The 17,374-nt window shown below is 36.3% G+C and overlaps 2 protein-coding genes across 2 annotated transcripts; one reads left to right on the top strand and one right to left on the bottom strand.

Moving 5' to 3' along the window:
- Positions 1-623: 623 nt before the first annotated feature.
- LOC110888187 lies at positions 624-3,722 on the bottom strand. Its single transcript, XM_022135727.2, has 3 exons — positions 2,348-3,722; positions 1,455-2,080; positions 624-1,322 (listed from the first exon to the last, which is right to left on the bottom strand). Exons 1-3 carry the CDS (start codon positions 3,720-3,722, stop codon positions 624-626), a joined length of 2,700 nt encoding a protein of 899 aa, XP_021991419.2.
- Positions 3,723-3,938: 216 nt separating this feature from the next.
- LOC110888188 lies at positions 3,939-4,466 on the top strand. Its single transcript, XM_022135728.1, has one exon. The coding sequence runs from the start codon at positions 3,939-3,941 to the stop codon at positions 4,464-4,466; it is 528 nt and encodes a 175-aa protein (XP_021991420.1).
- The last annotated feature ends 12,908 nt before the right edge of the window (positions 4,467-17,374 follow it).

Raw genomic sequence — 17,374 nt, forward strand, 5'->3', positions numbered from 1 at the left:
GAATATGTATGCTTAACTCTCGTTGAGAGTGTTTATGCCAAACCCAGTTATTTGGGTAGTGGAATGTGTATGCTTAACTCTCATTGAGAGCGTTTATGCCGAACCCCATTTACTTGGGTAGTTGAATGTGTAAGAAAGAAGAAAGCTCCTATATGAATAGAACTAAAATGAAGTAATTATGATTCGACAACTAAGATGACTAACCTTAAAACCTTGTTGCTGAAGGTAGGTAAAACTTTAAGTTTTTGTTAAACACATGTAAGAAAGAAAAGGTAAGAATGACATGTTTGAAACCACTAGATGGATTCAAACATAGAAGGAATGAAGGGTATGGATGTTACGTTTAAATCCATGGGACGGATTTAAAACATAAAAGGATGTAATGAATGCCTTTATAAGTAAGCATTAATATAGGTTTGAATATATAGGGACGATGAACTATTACTAGTCGGTCAAGGAAATGAGAAGGTTACGTGGAAGTATGGCATGGGAAGTATAGATTTGTTAAGAAGAAGTCAAACATGATAGGTGTATGTATAAATGGAAGTGAGAAAGGTTTCGGGGACGAAACCTCATTTAAGGGGGGTAGACTTGTAACGCCCCAAAACCGAATTATTAATTTGCTAGTTTGTTATCATGTTTAACAAAAGGGGGTATAATACTTCTTTGATGGGTAAAAAGTGAGCGCTTTTTGTAAGTCGGTCTACGATTACCCATATTGTATCGTGCCCTTTCTTTGTTTTAGGAAGCTTGGTTACCAAATCCATCGTTAGTTCCTCCCACTTCCATACCGGTATCTCCAAAGGTTGTAACTTTCCGTACGGCTTTTGATGTTCTGCTTTCACTTGGGAGCATGTTAAGCATTTCGCGACGTATTTAACTATGTCACGCTTCATACCTGGCCACCAATAGTTGGCTTTCAAGTCCCGATACATTTTTGTAGCCCCGGGATGGACCGAATATCGAGACTTATGTGCCTCGTCGAGCAAGGCAGCCTTGACTTCACAGAATCGTGGGATCCAAATTCGGCCGAACCGTGTCTTAAGCCCGGTCGAATTCTCTTCTAGATCATCGATCACACCTTTTAATCTTTCCCTCTTCAGGTCTTCCGCTCCGAGCGACTTTATTTGGGATTCGCGGATCGCCTCGAGTAATCGTGGCGTAACTACCATCTTCATGGATTTCACTCTTATGGGAGATGGATACTCTTTACGGCTTAACGCATCGGCTACTACATTTGCCTTTCCCGGGTGATAGAGGATATCACAATCATAATCCTTGATGAGTTCCAGCCACCTCCGCTGCCTCATATTTAGGTCTTTCTGTTCAAAGAAATATTTAAGGCTTTTGTGGTCCGAGTAGATGGTGCATTTTGCCCCATATAGATAATGCCTCCAAATCTTTAATGCAAACACTACTGCCGCTAATTCCAAGTCGTGTGTGGGGTAGTTCACCTCATGAGGCTTCAATTGTCGCGAAGCATAAGCGATAACTCTCCCTCTTTGCATTAGAACACAACCCAATCCCTGGTGTGAAGCGTCTGAATAGACCACCAGGTCTTCGGTTCCGTCTGGTAGTGTTAAGATCGGAGGACTTGATAGTTTCTCTTTCAACATTCGAAAAGCCTCCTCCTGTTCTTTTTCCCATACAAACTTCTCTTTCTTTCTTGTCAATTTTGTTAAGGGTAAGGCCATCTTGGAAAAATCTTGTATGAACCTTCGGTAGTATCCAGCAAGACCCAGAAAACTTCTTATCTCTGTTGGATTCTTCGGAGGAACCCACTTCATTACAGCATCGATCTTTGAAGGATCAACCATAACACCCTCCGAATTTATCACGTGCCCCAGAAACTGTACCTCCCTAAGCCAAAAGGCACACTTTGAAAATTTTGCGTAGAGCTTCTCCTTACGGAGAACTTCGAGTACTTCACGCAAGTGTACTGCATGTTCATCTTTGCTTCGTGAATAAACCAGAATATCATCTATGAATACAATCACAGACCTATCCAACATGGGTCGGCATACACGGTTCATAAGGTCCATAAAAGCCGCCGGCGCATTTGTTAACCCGAAGGACATAACTACAAATTCATAATGTCCGTAACGGGTTCTAAATGCGGTCTTTGGAATGTCTTCTTCTCGTACTCTAACCTGATGGTACCCCGATCGCAGATCTATCTTGGAGAACCAACTCGCCCCTTGTAACTGATCAAAAAGGTCGTCAATTCTAGGTAAAGGGTAGCGGTTCTTTATGGTTAGCTTATTTAACTCCCTATAGTCGATGCACATGCGCATCGACCCGTCTTTCTTCTTAACAAATAAGACGGGCGCTCCCCAAGGCGACACACTTGGGCGTATAAAGCCCTTGTCTAGGAGGTCTTGTATTTGTGTCATTAATTCCCGCATTTCCGTGGGAGCTAATCTATAGGGAGCCTTCGCGACCGGTTTCGCACCCGGATTCAATTCGATATTGAATTCCACTTCTCGCTCGGGAGGGAGTCCCGGCAATTCTTCCGGGAATACATCCGGAAATTCGTTCACAACTTCAACATCTTCAAGCTTTGGGAAGCTTTGTTGAGTATTTACTACGTAAGCTAAGTATGCTCTACTCCCATTAAGCACGTACTTAGTGGCTTGAACGAGAGTACATAGCTTCGCTTCCATCTTTCTTTCGCCTTGTACATTTAATCGTCTTCCACTTGGAGTTTGGAGAAGTATAGATTTGGTTTCACATTTTATCTCTGCATGGTTTTGAGACATCCAATCCATACCCACTATTACTTTGAATTCCCCCAAGATCATGGGGATAAGATCAATAGCAAACTCCTCATCCTCAATGGTCAATTTGCAATTTTTACATATTTCGTGCAACAAGTAACTTTTACTATCTGCTATCTCTACTTCTAAGGGCATCGACATTCGTTCAATCTTAAAGGATGGATGTTGAGCAATTTCACTAGAGATAAACGACATGGTAGCTCCGGTGTCAAACAAAACGTAAACCGGTATAGAATTTATTAGAAAAATACCTGAGACCACATTTGACTGGGACTTGGCTTCTTCAGACGTGATCTGAAACATTCTCCCCTTTGCCCTAGAACCCTCTTGCTTCTTATCTTCTTTTTTTGACCCTTGTTGAAGCTTTGGACATTCCGACTTGATATGCCCTTTTTCGAAACAGTTGAAACAAGTCTTTGGGTTGTCCGGGCATTGATAGGACGAATGCCCCTCCTTACCGCATTTAAAGCACCCCTTCTTACCTAGCAAACACTCTCCGGTATGGAGCTTTCCACACGTCTTGCATGGCGTAATCCCACCTTTCGACTTACCCTTTCTTCCTTGATCCTGAAACTTCCCCTTTTTGGATGGACTAAAACTTGCACCTTTTTCACTCGGCCTCTTTTCACCTCGCTCCTCTTGCCTTTTAATTTCGATCTCTCTATCCCGCGCTAAATCAATGAGCTCTTCAAGAGTTTCACATTTTGAGGGAGTGGTGAACTCTCTAACTTCTGCCTTTAACACGCCATAAAAACGACTTATCTTCATCCTCTCGGTTGTTACCAATTCTCCACAGAACTTCATCTTATCCATAAAATTGTTTGCTATTTCATTCACTGATTCGTTTTTCTGCCGGAGGCGTAAGAAATCCTCCTGAATCTTGTCGATAGCCGACTGAGGACAATGATATCTCATGAAGGGCCCCTTAAACTCCTGCCAAGTCATAACTTGCAGTCTGTCTTCGCCTACCTCCTTGCTGTGGGTACGAAGTTGCACATTAGTACCGCCTACCACCCTCAAACTGACGGCCAGTCAGAAAGAACCATTCAAACACTCATCGATATGTTGAGGGCGTGTGCCTTAGATTTCGGGGGAAGCTGGGACGACCAATTGCCACTAGTCGAATTTTCTTATAATAACAGTTACCATAGTGGTATTCAAATGGCACCTTACGAGCTACTTTACGGGAGGAAATGTAGGACTCCCGTATGTTGGGGTGAAGTAGGACAAAGAGAACTTGCACCAAGCGATTTAATAGCAATAACGAATGAAAAGATCGGAATGGTTAGAACAAGGTTGAAGGCAGCTCAAGATCGGCAAAAAGCTTATGCAGACAAGAGAAAGCGTCCTATCGAATTCCAAGTCGGAGATTTTGTCTTGTTAAAAGTGTCCCCATGGAAGGGTATAATCCGTTTTCGCAAACGGGGAAAGCTAGGTCCTCGTTACATTAGGCCGTTTAAAATTTTGGCTCGGGTTGGAAGGGTTGCGTATCGACTAGAATTACCGCCTGCTCTAGACGGGATTCACAGTACCTTCCACGTGTCTCAATTGAGGAAATGTCTCGCGGATGACACAGCATTAGTACCTCTCGATGACATTGAGTTAGACGAGAGGTTAAACTATGTAGAGAGACCCATAGCCATTAGAGATTTCAAGGTGAAGAATCTCCGCAACAAGGCTGTTAAATAGGTGCTGGTACAATGGCGGCACCGGAAGGGTTCGGATCTTACGTGGGAAGCCGAAGATGAAATGAGGAGACACTATCCTTTTCTTTTCGGTATGTCAAAAATTTAAATTATGTTCAGGTTTCGGGGACGAAACCTCTTTTAAGGGGGGTAGACTTGTAACACCCCAAAAATATTGAATAAACATAAGATTAAATCTAATAGTAAAGAAATGATGCCTAAATTTAATTAAGATGAAAATAGAGGGGTCAAGGTTGTAACTATCAAAATTTGATAGTTAAAAATAACAATTAAGAAAAACCCCACACACAGTACGTGTGTGGGAGTTCTCTGCGATCAAACAAGGCCAAAGGAGGGGGAAACCCTAGTTCAAAGAATCAAGTGAATCAATCCAAATTCATGAGCCAATCTGATGCATGTTCCCTAAATTGTGATTAGCTAACCCTAATCTCTTAAGTGGTAAGTTCAATTTCTGAAAAATCTTGAATTGTAGGATGAGGGGATAATCCCAATCTCGATTTCTTGAATTAAAATAGGGAAATCTGAGATGTAAATTACCTTCTAGGGCAAGAATTATGTTTGATTTTTAGGTAGTATGAAAAATGTAGTGAAAAACCCACTTTGTTAAGATTATGTTACTAATAGGAAATTCATAAGGATTATGATCATGTTTTAGTTGATATGTGGAATTGTTGTGATGCTTGAATACTAGATAAACTAATTTTAGAATGAAAATTATGTGAAATTAGGGGAAGATGATTCTTGTGTTGTAATGAATTAGTAGGAACATGCTTAATAGACTTGTACCTTGTACCTTAAATATGACGCCTACCAAGTGTTCGATGAAATGCATAAAAGATGAATGTACATGAGAATAGTAGAAAATATTGACAAACTAAGTGAAGGAATGAATGTTCTAATGTAGGCGTAAAAGAAGAAGGTACGAGCACTAAGCAAGCGGAAGGAGTACAAGATCGAGGTATGTTTCGTTTTATACGAATCTTTATTATATTTCCCATTTATATCAAATTTAATGTAAAAGCTATCCTTGTATAACGAACGTGATAAAGTAGTAAGTAAGCGACAAATCCCTTGTGGATTTGGGAATGCTATTGAATGTGGTATTAAGCTATGCGTTTGATCGATTGAGATTCAATCGTGTCAAGTAAAGATGAGTGCTATTCGTTCTAATGGATAGCTTGAATGCTATATTAAGGATGAAAGTCATAATCCGTTTTACGGATAGAAGAAAGAATGCGTATGCTTAACTCTCTATGAGAGTGTTTATGCTAAGCCCAATCAAACGGGTTGAATGTGTATGTCAAACTCTCTATGAGAGTGGTTATGCTTAACCCAATTATTGGGTTGTTGTATGCTTAAGAGTAAAAAGAAATGAATGTTTTATATGGAAAAAGCTAAGACGTAAGGTTATGATTTTCTATGGCGATTACTAACTTTTTAAATTGTGGATGTCAATGTAGGTAAAGCACCTCTATAGGCGATATGGAGATATGGAGCGAGCACATGTTCAAGCCTTATAATACCAAGCGCTTCCGCAATTTATATGCATGTTTTTGGGTCGTGTTTATTACGAGTTAAACTTTGTTGGAATGTTTTAGAATTGGAAACTTGTCATTTTTGTTGGGTTGGTTTTATGAAAAAAGGGTCGTATTGTAAACGTTGTAGGTTATGTCAAAACAGGGGGTATTCTCGTTTTACAAACGGGTCATGCCCAAATTTTTTGTAAAAATTTTCTATTAAGTGTCAAAATTGTATTTCAATGTCCGAAAGATCTTGCTTAGCATGTAATCTAGTATTTTAGAAATAGCGGTCCTTACAAGTTGGTATCAGAGCCAAGGTTTGAGAGATTCGGCAAGAGTCCTAGTGTCCGAACTCAAACCAATGGCTCATGCAAATGTGCTCGCTCCAAGATCGCCAAGGAGGTAAATTTTTTTTAAAAACGTTTGTTTAATATGATCATGTATTATGCGTTACGGGTAAAGAACTGGGGTTTATTATGTTAAGGAATGTTAAGATGGGTAAAATGAGAAATACCGGGACCCGGGAAGCTGAAAACAGACCCGGAAAACAGTCGGAACAGCCCAAAAAACTAAACTGCAGCGTTTTGCAAAACGAAGGGCCGTCGCCGACGGGTACCCTCCCGTCGCCGACGCCACCCCTTTTCCCGACGCGTTAACCGTCTGCCGACGGGGTAAAATGGCCGACGGCCATTTGCAAGGCCCGTCGCCGACGAGCTGGTAAGCCGTCGCCGACGGCTTGTCTGATCCAGCTCACAATTTTCTTTGAAATTTTATATTTTTATTTAACGGAACTTTCCGGGAGCCGGATTCATAATCTTGTCGGATCAATATGGAGCAGAATAAGCATGTAAGTAAATAGGTAGATAATGGTAAGGGTATAAAACCAACAAACGTTGAAGTAAATGTATGTGAAGATATGAGATAAACGGCGAATGTATGGAATAAAATTCGAAATGTAAGAACGAGTATAAGTGACACGGAATGATGAATTATGAAATGCTAAAATCTATGATTCGTATTAACTGTAACCATGACCTTGTATAGATGGCTGATGCAAGAAATATCAATGATGATAATGATGATAATGATGATAACAATGATGCGGTTAGACAAGAAGCATTCGAGAACAGAGTCACGGAAGTAGCGGAAGGGGTTATACAAGCCAATCTACCACGGTTGGCTCAAGAAGTAGAAAGCCGAGTTCTGGGTGTGGTGGATGCTATGATGACCAGTAGGTTTGAAGAATTGAAAGAATTAATCGAAGGATCCAAGGGTAGAGGTAAGGAACGAAGGTGCACTTATAAGGATTTTATGGCATGCCATCCGACGACGTATGACGGTAAAATAGATCCTGTTGAGTGTCAAAGATGGATCTCGAACATAGAGGCGGTCTTTATACGAAGTCGGTGTGATAAGGAGGATCAAGTGATGTTCGCTACCGGTTTACTAACCCATCAGGCGAAGGATTGGTGGGATGCTCACAGCAAGGTGGCGTTTCGATTCGCGCAAGGTATGTACAAATTTATGCTTTCTTTTGAGTAAGGGCTTATAGCTCGACTAAAGAGGGATGTGCCAGAAATGGGTAGTTGGTAGACATATGGTCAGAATGTAGTTTACAATTGGATTTCCGAACAAGTTAAACAAAGTAAGTGATAGTTGCTAAGCAGGCATTAGTAAAGTTAGCATGAAGTATTTGATTTACTATGTAGGTAAAGCCAATGTAAGCTATTGTAGTAGCAAGAAACCTTAGCTGAAAGAAATAAGCTATGAGCAAGTTACATGAAAGGTATATTACTAAATGACTCTTGTGGGTCAAAATGAATGACGGGCTACGACCCGAACAATAACTTAAGTATGGACGGGAAGGGTAAGTTTTGTAAGAAGAACGGAAAGGATGTATTAAAGTACTTGTATGTAAGCATGAATGGAAAGAAATACAATCGTGTATTTCATTACATCCATGATAATTAAGAAACGTTAGTTAGACCTTGGAAAGCCAACTGTAATGGGTCGGTGAAATAATTAACAAAACAAAGGAATTGTGGGTGTTTATAACACTAAACAGAATAAATTGGAAAGAATGTAATAATGATAAGTACCAACGGAAAATGCTAAGCTGCGACTTTTGACAAATACGAATTAGGGCGTAACAAGTTGGTATCAGAGCCCTGGTTTGAGAGAATCAAGTAATAGAAAGTAAATGCTTGAACTCAAACCGGTATGCTCTCGTAATCAAGAACCCGTACAATCCAAGACTCGATCGAGGCCTAAATGCAAAAGCAAATGTAAGTATGTATTAGATTATGTATTTGAAGGAAACTAATAGTATGTTATGTGCAAAGTAAGCTTAAGAGTTTAAAGAGGATGATCCGGGAATGCAGAATAGGATGAACGCTAAGGCGGGCAAAGGTGCAAATAGGCAAATTAACCCCAGGTACACACTACTAACATGTATGAGTACCGATGTCAAAAGAAAAAGGAAGGGGTCTCCTTGGGAGGGTAATTATTAAACGAAAGACAATGATGTGGTCTTGGGGAAGTTTTAGAAATATGCACGAAACTGAAACCCATTTCTCGGGCATAAGGCGATGATTACACGAAGGCACGAAACTAGTGTGTGAATTGCGCACCTGGCCAGTACGCAAGAAGCATATGACGTTCGTGAGACCGTGGCAATTATTGCAGGTATGTCCGGTAGAACTGGGTAGCAGGTGGGCGCTATGTTGTAGCGAATGCGAAAAAGCAAATCCATTGCGGATTTGGTTATGCTAACGAAGGTTATGAAAAGTTATGCGAGTCGACCGGTTCTAGCGAACAAGTCGAATAAGAATAAGCTACCATCCGTTTTTAAACGGGTGATTTTGAATGCTCTAATGAATGCTAGAAGCTTAATCCGTTGTACAGATTGAAAGAAGAAGTTATGATTAAAAGCGAAAGACCCAGTTATTTGGGTAGTGGAATATGTATGCTTAACTCTCGTTGAGAGTGTTTATGCCAAACCCATTTATTTGGGTAGTGGAATGTGTATGCTTAACTCTCGTTGAGAGTGTTTATGCCAAACCCAGTTATTTGGGTAGTGGAATATGTATGCTTAACTCTCGTTGAGAGTGTTTATGCCAAACCCAGTTATTTGGGTAGTGGAATGTGTATGCTTAACTCTCATTGAGAGCGTTTATGCCGAACCCCATTTACTTGGGTAGTTGAATGTGTAAGAAAGAAGAAAGCTCCTATATGAATAGAACTAAAATGAAGTAATTATGATTCGACAACTAAGATGACTAACCTTAAAACCTTGTTGCTGAAGGTAGGTAAAACTTTAAGTTTTTGTTAAACACATGTAAGAAAGAAAAGGTAAGAATGACATGTTTGAAACCACTAGATGGATTCAAACATAGAAGGAATGAAGGGTATGGATGTTACGTTTAAATCCGTGGGACGGATTTAAAACATAAAAGGATGTAATGAATGCCTTTATAAGTAAGCATTAATATAGGTTTGAATATATAGGGACGATGAACTATTACTAGTCGGTCAAGGAAATGAGAAGGTTACGTGGAAGTATGGCATGGGAAGTATAGATTTGTTAAGAAGAAGTCAAACATGATAGGTGTATGTATAAATGGAAGTGAGAAAGGTTTCGGGGATGAAACCTCATTTAAGGGGGGTAGACTTGTAACGCCCCAAAACCGAATTATTAATTTGCTAGTTTGTTATCATGTTTAACAAAAGGGGGTATAATAACTAGGTTAGTAAACCTAGTTAAATGTCTAGCAAATTAAGTAAAGGATTGAAACTTGTGGTAACTATGATGGGTAATAAACTTGAGGGACTAGGATTGCCAAAGTTGAAAGTGAATTTAATTAAAACAAAAATCTCACACACACAAGGTGTGTGTGTGCGTGAGAACGATCAGGAGAAGGGAGTGAGGGGTGTAAACCCTAACCCTCAAGAAACCATCAAATTGAAGAAGGATTTCAGCCTAAACTAATGCATGAACACGTTTTCTTGATGATCTAGCCCTATTAAACATGTGGTAAGTTGTAATTTACGATTTAATGATCTTGCTATGAAGTGGGTTATGAACAATCCATGAAATTGTACGAAATTGATCATGTACATGTGTTAGAATCACTATATAGAACATGAACTATGCAAGATTCTAAGTAATTTGATGATTTTGGATGAAACCCACTTGTAGTAGTGAAGATGATGATATGGATAATCATACATGTTTAATTGTTGTGTAAAATTCATGTATGATGTTGTATGTAATGAGTAATTGTTAGTTAATTTGGGTATATTATGAGAATTTTATGATTCTAGTGGAACTTGATGATCTTGATATGAACATGTAATATTATGCATAAAATACTTGTACATTAGGCCTAGAAAGTTGTACGCACACCAAGTGTTTGATGAAATGTCTAAATGGAAATGATGTGTGAAATTGTATGCAAGTAATATGTAATTATATATAGAACGTGATAATAATGTATTTGATAGTAAACTAACATGAGAAGTGCGTTTTAGATATAGTTCATGCGGAGGCTATGTTGAAAGGATGTTGGGTTAGCTAAGTATGAGTTAAGGTGTTAGTTGTGAAGATATGAAAATGTTGGTGTGGAAGAAATGGATTATGTATGTACATGTGTATATAATTAGGTGATCATGTAGTTTAATATGTCATATAATACGATCATGAAATGCGTATAATGTTAATACTATGCTCTACCATATTAAGATGGATACATGTTCATAAGTTGAAAGTGTGTAAGTAAGACAGTTGACTTTTTGAAAGTCAACAATGAATGAATAACATGGTTAGCCTTTCGGACACAATTATAATAGTAGAGAAGTAATGTGTTATGTACTAGATGATCTACATGTCGTGTACGATGATGATTGAGATGCGTGAATGTGGAACAAGGTAACTTTTAGTCTATGCCTTATGTATGTGGTATTTGGTTAATAAAAATGCAAGTAATATATGAATGGAAGGAAATGAATGTTAGTATGAATGAGCATTTGTGCTAACCATAATGTGATTGTAATGACATGAAAGGATAGGGATCACATTAGCATGGACTCAAGAACGGAACGCTAACGGGTCATGAGGAGGTGAGGAAGCAAGCTTGAACACGGACGCTTAAGGTAAGTGATTCCGCAATCACTTCTTAGTTGTTATGTAATGTTATATGCAATCTAATTATATGTGACAATTGAGGTCAAATAGGAATGAGTTGTATGATGTCAATAAAGTATTAAACGGATCTTAGTTTGATCCAAGCTAGGCAGGTGTGATTAAGAAATTGTAGCTAAGTAGTGAGATTGGTTACTCATGCAAGAAATTCCTTTGTTATTAAGGATATAGCATAATTGACTAAAATGCCCTTGATAGGTATATCGGGCAAACGACCTTAGAAGTCGTTTGGAATCAAGATATTCGATTAGTATAATATTTTGGTCAAGCATGAAAATGTGGAGTATGTTTTTGTATGTCATAAACTACTTAATGCATAAATACCCATAACGGGTCAAGGTAAGCTTCTGACCAAAAATATGTTAAAAATAGGTAAGACATCCAAGAATTTAATCCTCTATGATAAATGACGTTGATATTAAAAGGTTCATGAGGAGTCGAGGTTAAGTAATCAGATTATGTTGATAAATGCACGAACGGGTCAAATAGTTAGAAAAGGGTAATATGTCGAATGCACGTAAGTTAAGAAATTCCTTATTTCGGAGGTAGGATTTTAAGTTGATATGATAGAATGTGAATTTACAAGCATGTAGGAAGAAACGGGAGGTTAAACGGGTAAACGGTTCAAAAGTTATGCGCGTTTTAGTGCGTACGGACGACGAAACGGAACTGCAGAAAACTGCAGTTTCTAGAGGGCGTCGCCGACGGGTATGGGGGCGTCGCCGACGGGCTCCAGAAAGTGAATTTTTGTGCTGACGGGTTAATCTCCTGTCTACGGGTTTTTGGGCTACGGGTAAATGTAAGGCCCGTCGCCGACGGCCCTAGGGGCGTCGGCGACGGCCTCCCCAAGTTCCAAAAGCTGAAATCTTGTTATTTAAGTTATTTTATGTATCGTAGGCTTCGGTTTGTCATCCGTGGTCTACGGCGGACCTTCCAAACATGATTTTGATGGTTCCTTAGATGTTTATGAGCTATAAAGCTAAGTCTAAGACCCATGTAAATAATGTATGATTATGTAAGAGGTACGCGTGATCTAGCACGTGTACATAAAGGTATGCATGTATGTAATGACGTAGGAAGGGTATGAACAAATGTAGATGTGTATGTATGTATGTATAAAGATATGTACGAGTGTATGCATGTATGTAACGATGTAGGAAAGGTTTGTACGTATATAGATGTATATGTATGTATGTATAAAGATATGTACGAGTGTATGCATGTATGTAATGATGTAGGAAAGGTTTGTACGTATATAGATGTGTATGTATGTATGTATAAAGATATGTACGAGTGTATGCATGTATGTAATGATGTAGGAAAGGTTTGTACGTATATAGATGTGCATGTATGTATGTATAAAGATATGTACGAGTGTATACATGTATGTAATGATGTAGGAAAGGTTTGTACGTATATAGATGTGCATGTATGTATGTATAAAGATATGTACGAGCGTATGCATGTATGTAAATATGTAGGAAAGGTACGTACGTATGTAGAAGTATATGTATGTATGTAATAAGACATGTATGAGAGTATACACGTATGTAAAATTGTAGGGAAGATATGTACGTATGTAGATGTGTATGTATGTATGTAATTACGCATGTATGCATAATTTAGTCACGTTGAGGGCTAACGTTATTAATGGTGCACCTTGAGAATGGAAAGTAATGCAGGTACATTATTGAAGCCTCACCAGGAAATGGATACGCATATGAAATGCTTAAAGTTTGAAAGATGACGAAATGTGAAGTGTACGCGAATGAATCTTGTTTATATAATGTGTACTAATGTTACGAATGTATGTGGTGAGTGCAGGTTATACGGATAACGGGCGGATTATCACAAGAATTAGAGATCGAAGACCGAGTCACGAGATAGATTGTACGGGAATAATTAAGTATGTACTATTAGTAAACATGACTTATATTTTATCTTTGTAAAAGATACATTTTAAAACGAACTTTCAAGTAAGTCAAGACGTTTGTAATGAAAGAAATTTTATGGTACGAATTTCCGCTGCGACTTTTGACAAATACGAATTAGGGCGTAACAATACGTATATATAATAGCCTGAGTACTTTCTATAGATTACCCTCTATGTGTTAAACATATAATAGTTTGCATGCGAGTTTTGAGTATAAAAAACATTTATATAATTTTGAAAGTAATAAACGTATTCACCTTGGTTGAACCACAACTTAACAATTCTTAGAAACAGTTGACTCCTAACGAACAACACCTTTGCTTAGCAACTCTAACACCGGGATCCTCAGACACGGTTTCTAAACTTAATACGATTATTATAAAAACGTTGGGTGTGTGTGACAAGAGAATTTCATGATTTTTTTGGTACAATTTGAAGTTCGATTTTTATGACTTTATATATAGGAAGTGCAATTGAGTTATTTCTTTTGTGGGGTGCCAAAGTAACGTGCAGTTGAAATTTGCAAGGTGGCTTGATGAGTATTTTGTCAAGAGTTTGAGTGTAGTTTTATCCATAAAAATAGACATGCATACAACCATGTGTTAAAGCTATTATGTAGATATAGGATAGAATATGAGTTGTACATTTGTATGCATGAGTTATCAAATCTTTGTTTTAAATATTATATTCTTAAAATTAATTTGGCTCAAATCTCGTTTTTCTCTTATAACTTTTAATATATGACTTTTTATAAACTTTCAAATATATCATTGGAATCTGCTCAACATTCTCTACGTTTCTACCTAAGTTTCATTAAAAAACGTAGAAATGGTCAGATATGCATATATTTTATTACTATTATTATACGGTCTCCTATAGTAGTAAATGCTTAACTAAACTAGACAACTCATAATTCTACTAGTCATTTGAATTGTTATTTACTCGTTTTAACAATATTTGAAATATAAGAGTTATATATATACACACACACAATAACATATTCATACTTGTCCAAACGTATATATACAAAAACATTAGGGGTGTTACAATAACAGTATACAAATCAACGTTTTCAAGTACGTTTACCGAATAGTCGTTTATTCGAGTTTCCGAAATTTGTTATTCAACAATATTCATCCTAAGACTTTGACATATATATAGTTTTCACCAAAAAATCGTTCCAAGTCCAGAATGTATAAAATTATACAAATATTCATAATTTACCTTTTTCAAGTAAACTTACTGAATAGTCATTTATTCGACATTTTGGGGTTTATGGTTCAACAACTCATACTCTAAGACTTTAAAAATATATGTTTTATATCAAAAATATATTCTAAGTCTAGATTGTATAAAATTTATATAAAAAAATCAAAGACTTGAATTTTGATGAAAATACCATTTTCACATAAAATGATATGATATATTTTTTTAATAAACTATAGTTATACGACAAAAACTATTATTTATCGGATACAAACCAATGCTTTTAATTGGGTTTTGCTATACTTCTATATACTTAATTAACCATGATTAAGTCTAATTGTATGTAATTAATGCAAAACCTGATTAATTAGATCTATGGATTAACGCGACTGATTGCCGTGTGTCACATCATGAGGCTATGATACGTGTTTAAGCGGCTATGATACGTGTTTGAGCCCTTTTTTGAAAATGCGCACACGGGATGTTTGACGAGACGCTTCAAATATACTTTACGAACTGCGTTTGGAAACCATTATTGGTTTATTTATCTAGGCTATGATGTGTATCTGAGCACACGGATGCGGGATAATCCACAATGATGATGCATATTCGAATTGGTTATTGAGACGGCTTTACAAAAGCAACCATATGTATTGCCTTCATGATCCTGAGTTACATTTGGATAATATCAATTATCAATATTTGTTAGATTTGAGTTGTTGTACCCCTAGCTTTGTGGTTGTTTTATGTTGTTCTTACTTGTAAGCTTAGTTTGGGATGTTGTACCAGCTCATTCGATTTGACCCATAACTTTTTTGTTTACATTTTGGCTTTTGGTGATTCAGGTGGTCGTGGGCCACGCGTATATGTATTGCCTTACTAGATGGTTTTTAAAACCCTACCATATTAAGTGGGTCTTGGCCATGTGTTGTATAATTTCAATTTGTAACATTTGTTGACTTTGAGCTGTTGTACCTAACCTTTGTTATTGCTTGATGTTTTTGTTACTTGTCAGCTCAATTTAGAGCTATCGTACTTGCGATATTGTTGTTTGATGCTATTGTTGCTTGTAGTTTTGAGGCTGGGTCATCATATTAGTTTTGCATTCCACTTGCTGAAAGCCTATAACGCTTCATTTGGGTTTTTTTTCCCGAGGCAATGATGATAAACCATATACGATAATTATTGTAATGCCATGGCAAATGCTTCATTTGCAGCTAGAATAAAATGTCTTTTCTGAGCCTGTTATTAGATCGAATCCCAAAATTTCAACCTCCTTATTCACTTTGTTTCAAATTTTAAGTTTGATGTATATATTTGTTATGCAGAATGTTGGGTCTAAGCGAAACACAACTTCTTCAACGCTTACAAAAAATTGTAGATGAGGTCATCATCGCCCATGATAAACGAATCAATGAAAAAATAACTGAAAAGGTTGCAACTATTCGTCAATCACAGTTGAAGTTGCAAGTTTCAATTGATGAGTTGTATTCACGTCACGAAGAAAAATAAAAACTCGAAGAATAGATTGGATGTGGTTGATAATATTGTGTTTTGTGTATGTTCCTACTTTTGATTGTAAATTTTGTTGAAACGTGTTATATGATCAAATATTTGAATTTCTATTTGAGAATTGTGTTGTATTTGTTGGCACCTACTATTTTATTAAAAATTTGAAATTAAAGGAATAAACTTATTCTTTTATTCGAAATTCATGAATTATGAAGAGCAATATAATTAATTAGTTTCGGATATGGTAATTAATTATGAGGAGTTAGCGACAAGCTAATAGTGTAATTTAACAACTGAAACCTATATCCCTAATGAGCAAACAAAATAATACTCTATTAAAAGTTAATTAATTAATAATGCAAGATCGGTATAACTAAGAATTATTATATACTAATTTAAACATCTTTAAAGCCGGAGCAATTAAAAGTTAATTAGTTAATTAATAATGCAAGATCGAATTACTAAGAATTATTATATACTAATTTAAACATCTTTAAAGCCGGAGAAAATCATAAGTAATAAGTTTATTTATATCAACATATATGATCTAATGAATTTATAAAAACATAAAGAATTTTCAAGATATATAACTTTATTTGAATGTACAGCAATCATAAGTTTATTTATATCAACATATATGATCTACATATGAATTTATAAAAACACTAGGTTAGAACCACGTGTATTACACGTGTTGAATAAATGTAATTTTATATACCAAAAAATAAAACAATATATATTTAAAAATCTCGTTTATTACATGGGTTGAATAAATGTAATTTTATATATCAAATAATAAAAAAAGTTTTATTTTTAAGAACCCCGTGTATTGTACAGGTTGAGAGTGTATCGAGTATTATCCATTAGTATATTGAAAGATATGACTTTTTATTACTGGTATATAGAATTACATTTATTAAACCCGTGTAATACATGTTAAAGATATACTTTTTTTATTATTTACTATACAAACTTACATTTATTCGACCCGTTTAATACATGAAGTTTTTTAAGATATAATTTTTTATTATTTGATATACAAAATTAGATTTATTCAATTCGTACAATATTAGTTAACTTTTATTTTAAGTTTCGTAAAATCTATTTGATACCAAACTAAACAAAACGTTCAAATCCATTTACTTTTAGGGGTCAAAATGGTTAGAAAAAAAGACGTTGGGGTCCAAAAGGGTTAGAAAAAAAGACGTTGAGTACTCAGATGTTAAAAAATTTCTTTTTGGACTAAAAGGGTAAAAGTGATACAATCACAGGGACCAAAATCGTAATTTACTCTAATATCAAATTAGATAACTAAGTTTGAATTTGAAGTAAATAGATAAATATAAAAGTAATAATTAAACTAAATAATATTAGTAGGAGGATTATCTATAATTAATTAAAAAAGATTAAACTAAAATAATAATTATCTATAAGACATGGCCTAATATGATGACAAGTGTCCCAAAACAGGTTTCTTTTATTATATAGTATAGATAAATAAAGAATTTTCAAGATTTATA

The sequence above is a fragment of the Helianthus annuus genome, chromosome 11 (genome assembly GCF_002127325.2).
Source record: "Helianthus annuus cultivar XRQ/B chromosome 11, HanXRQr2.0-SUNRISE, whole genome shotgun sequence".
NCBI lineage: Eukaryota > Viridiplantae > Streptophyta > Magnoliopsida > Asterales > Asteraceae > Helianthus > Helianthus annuus.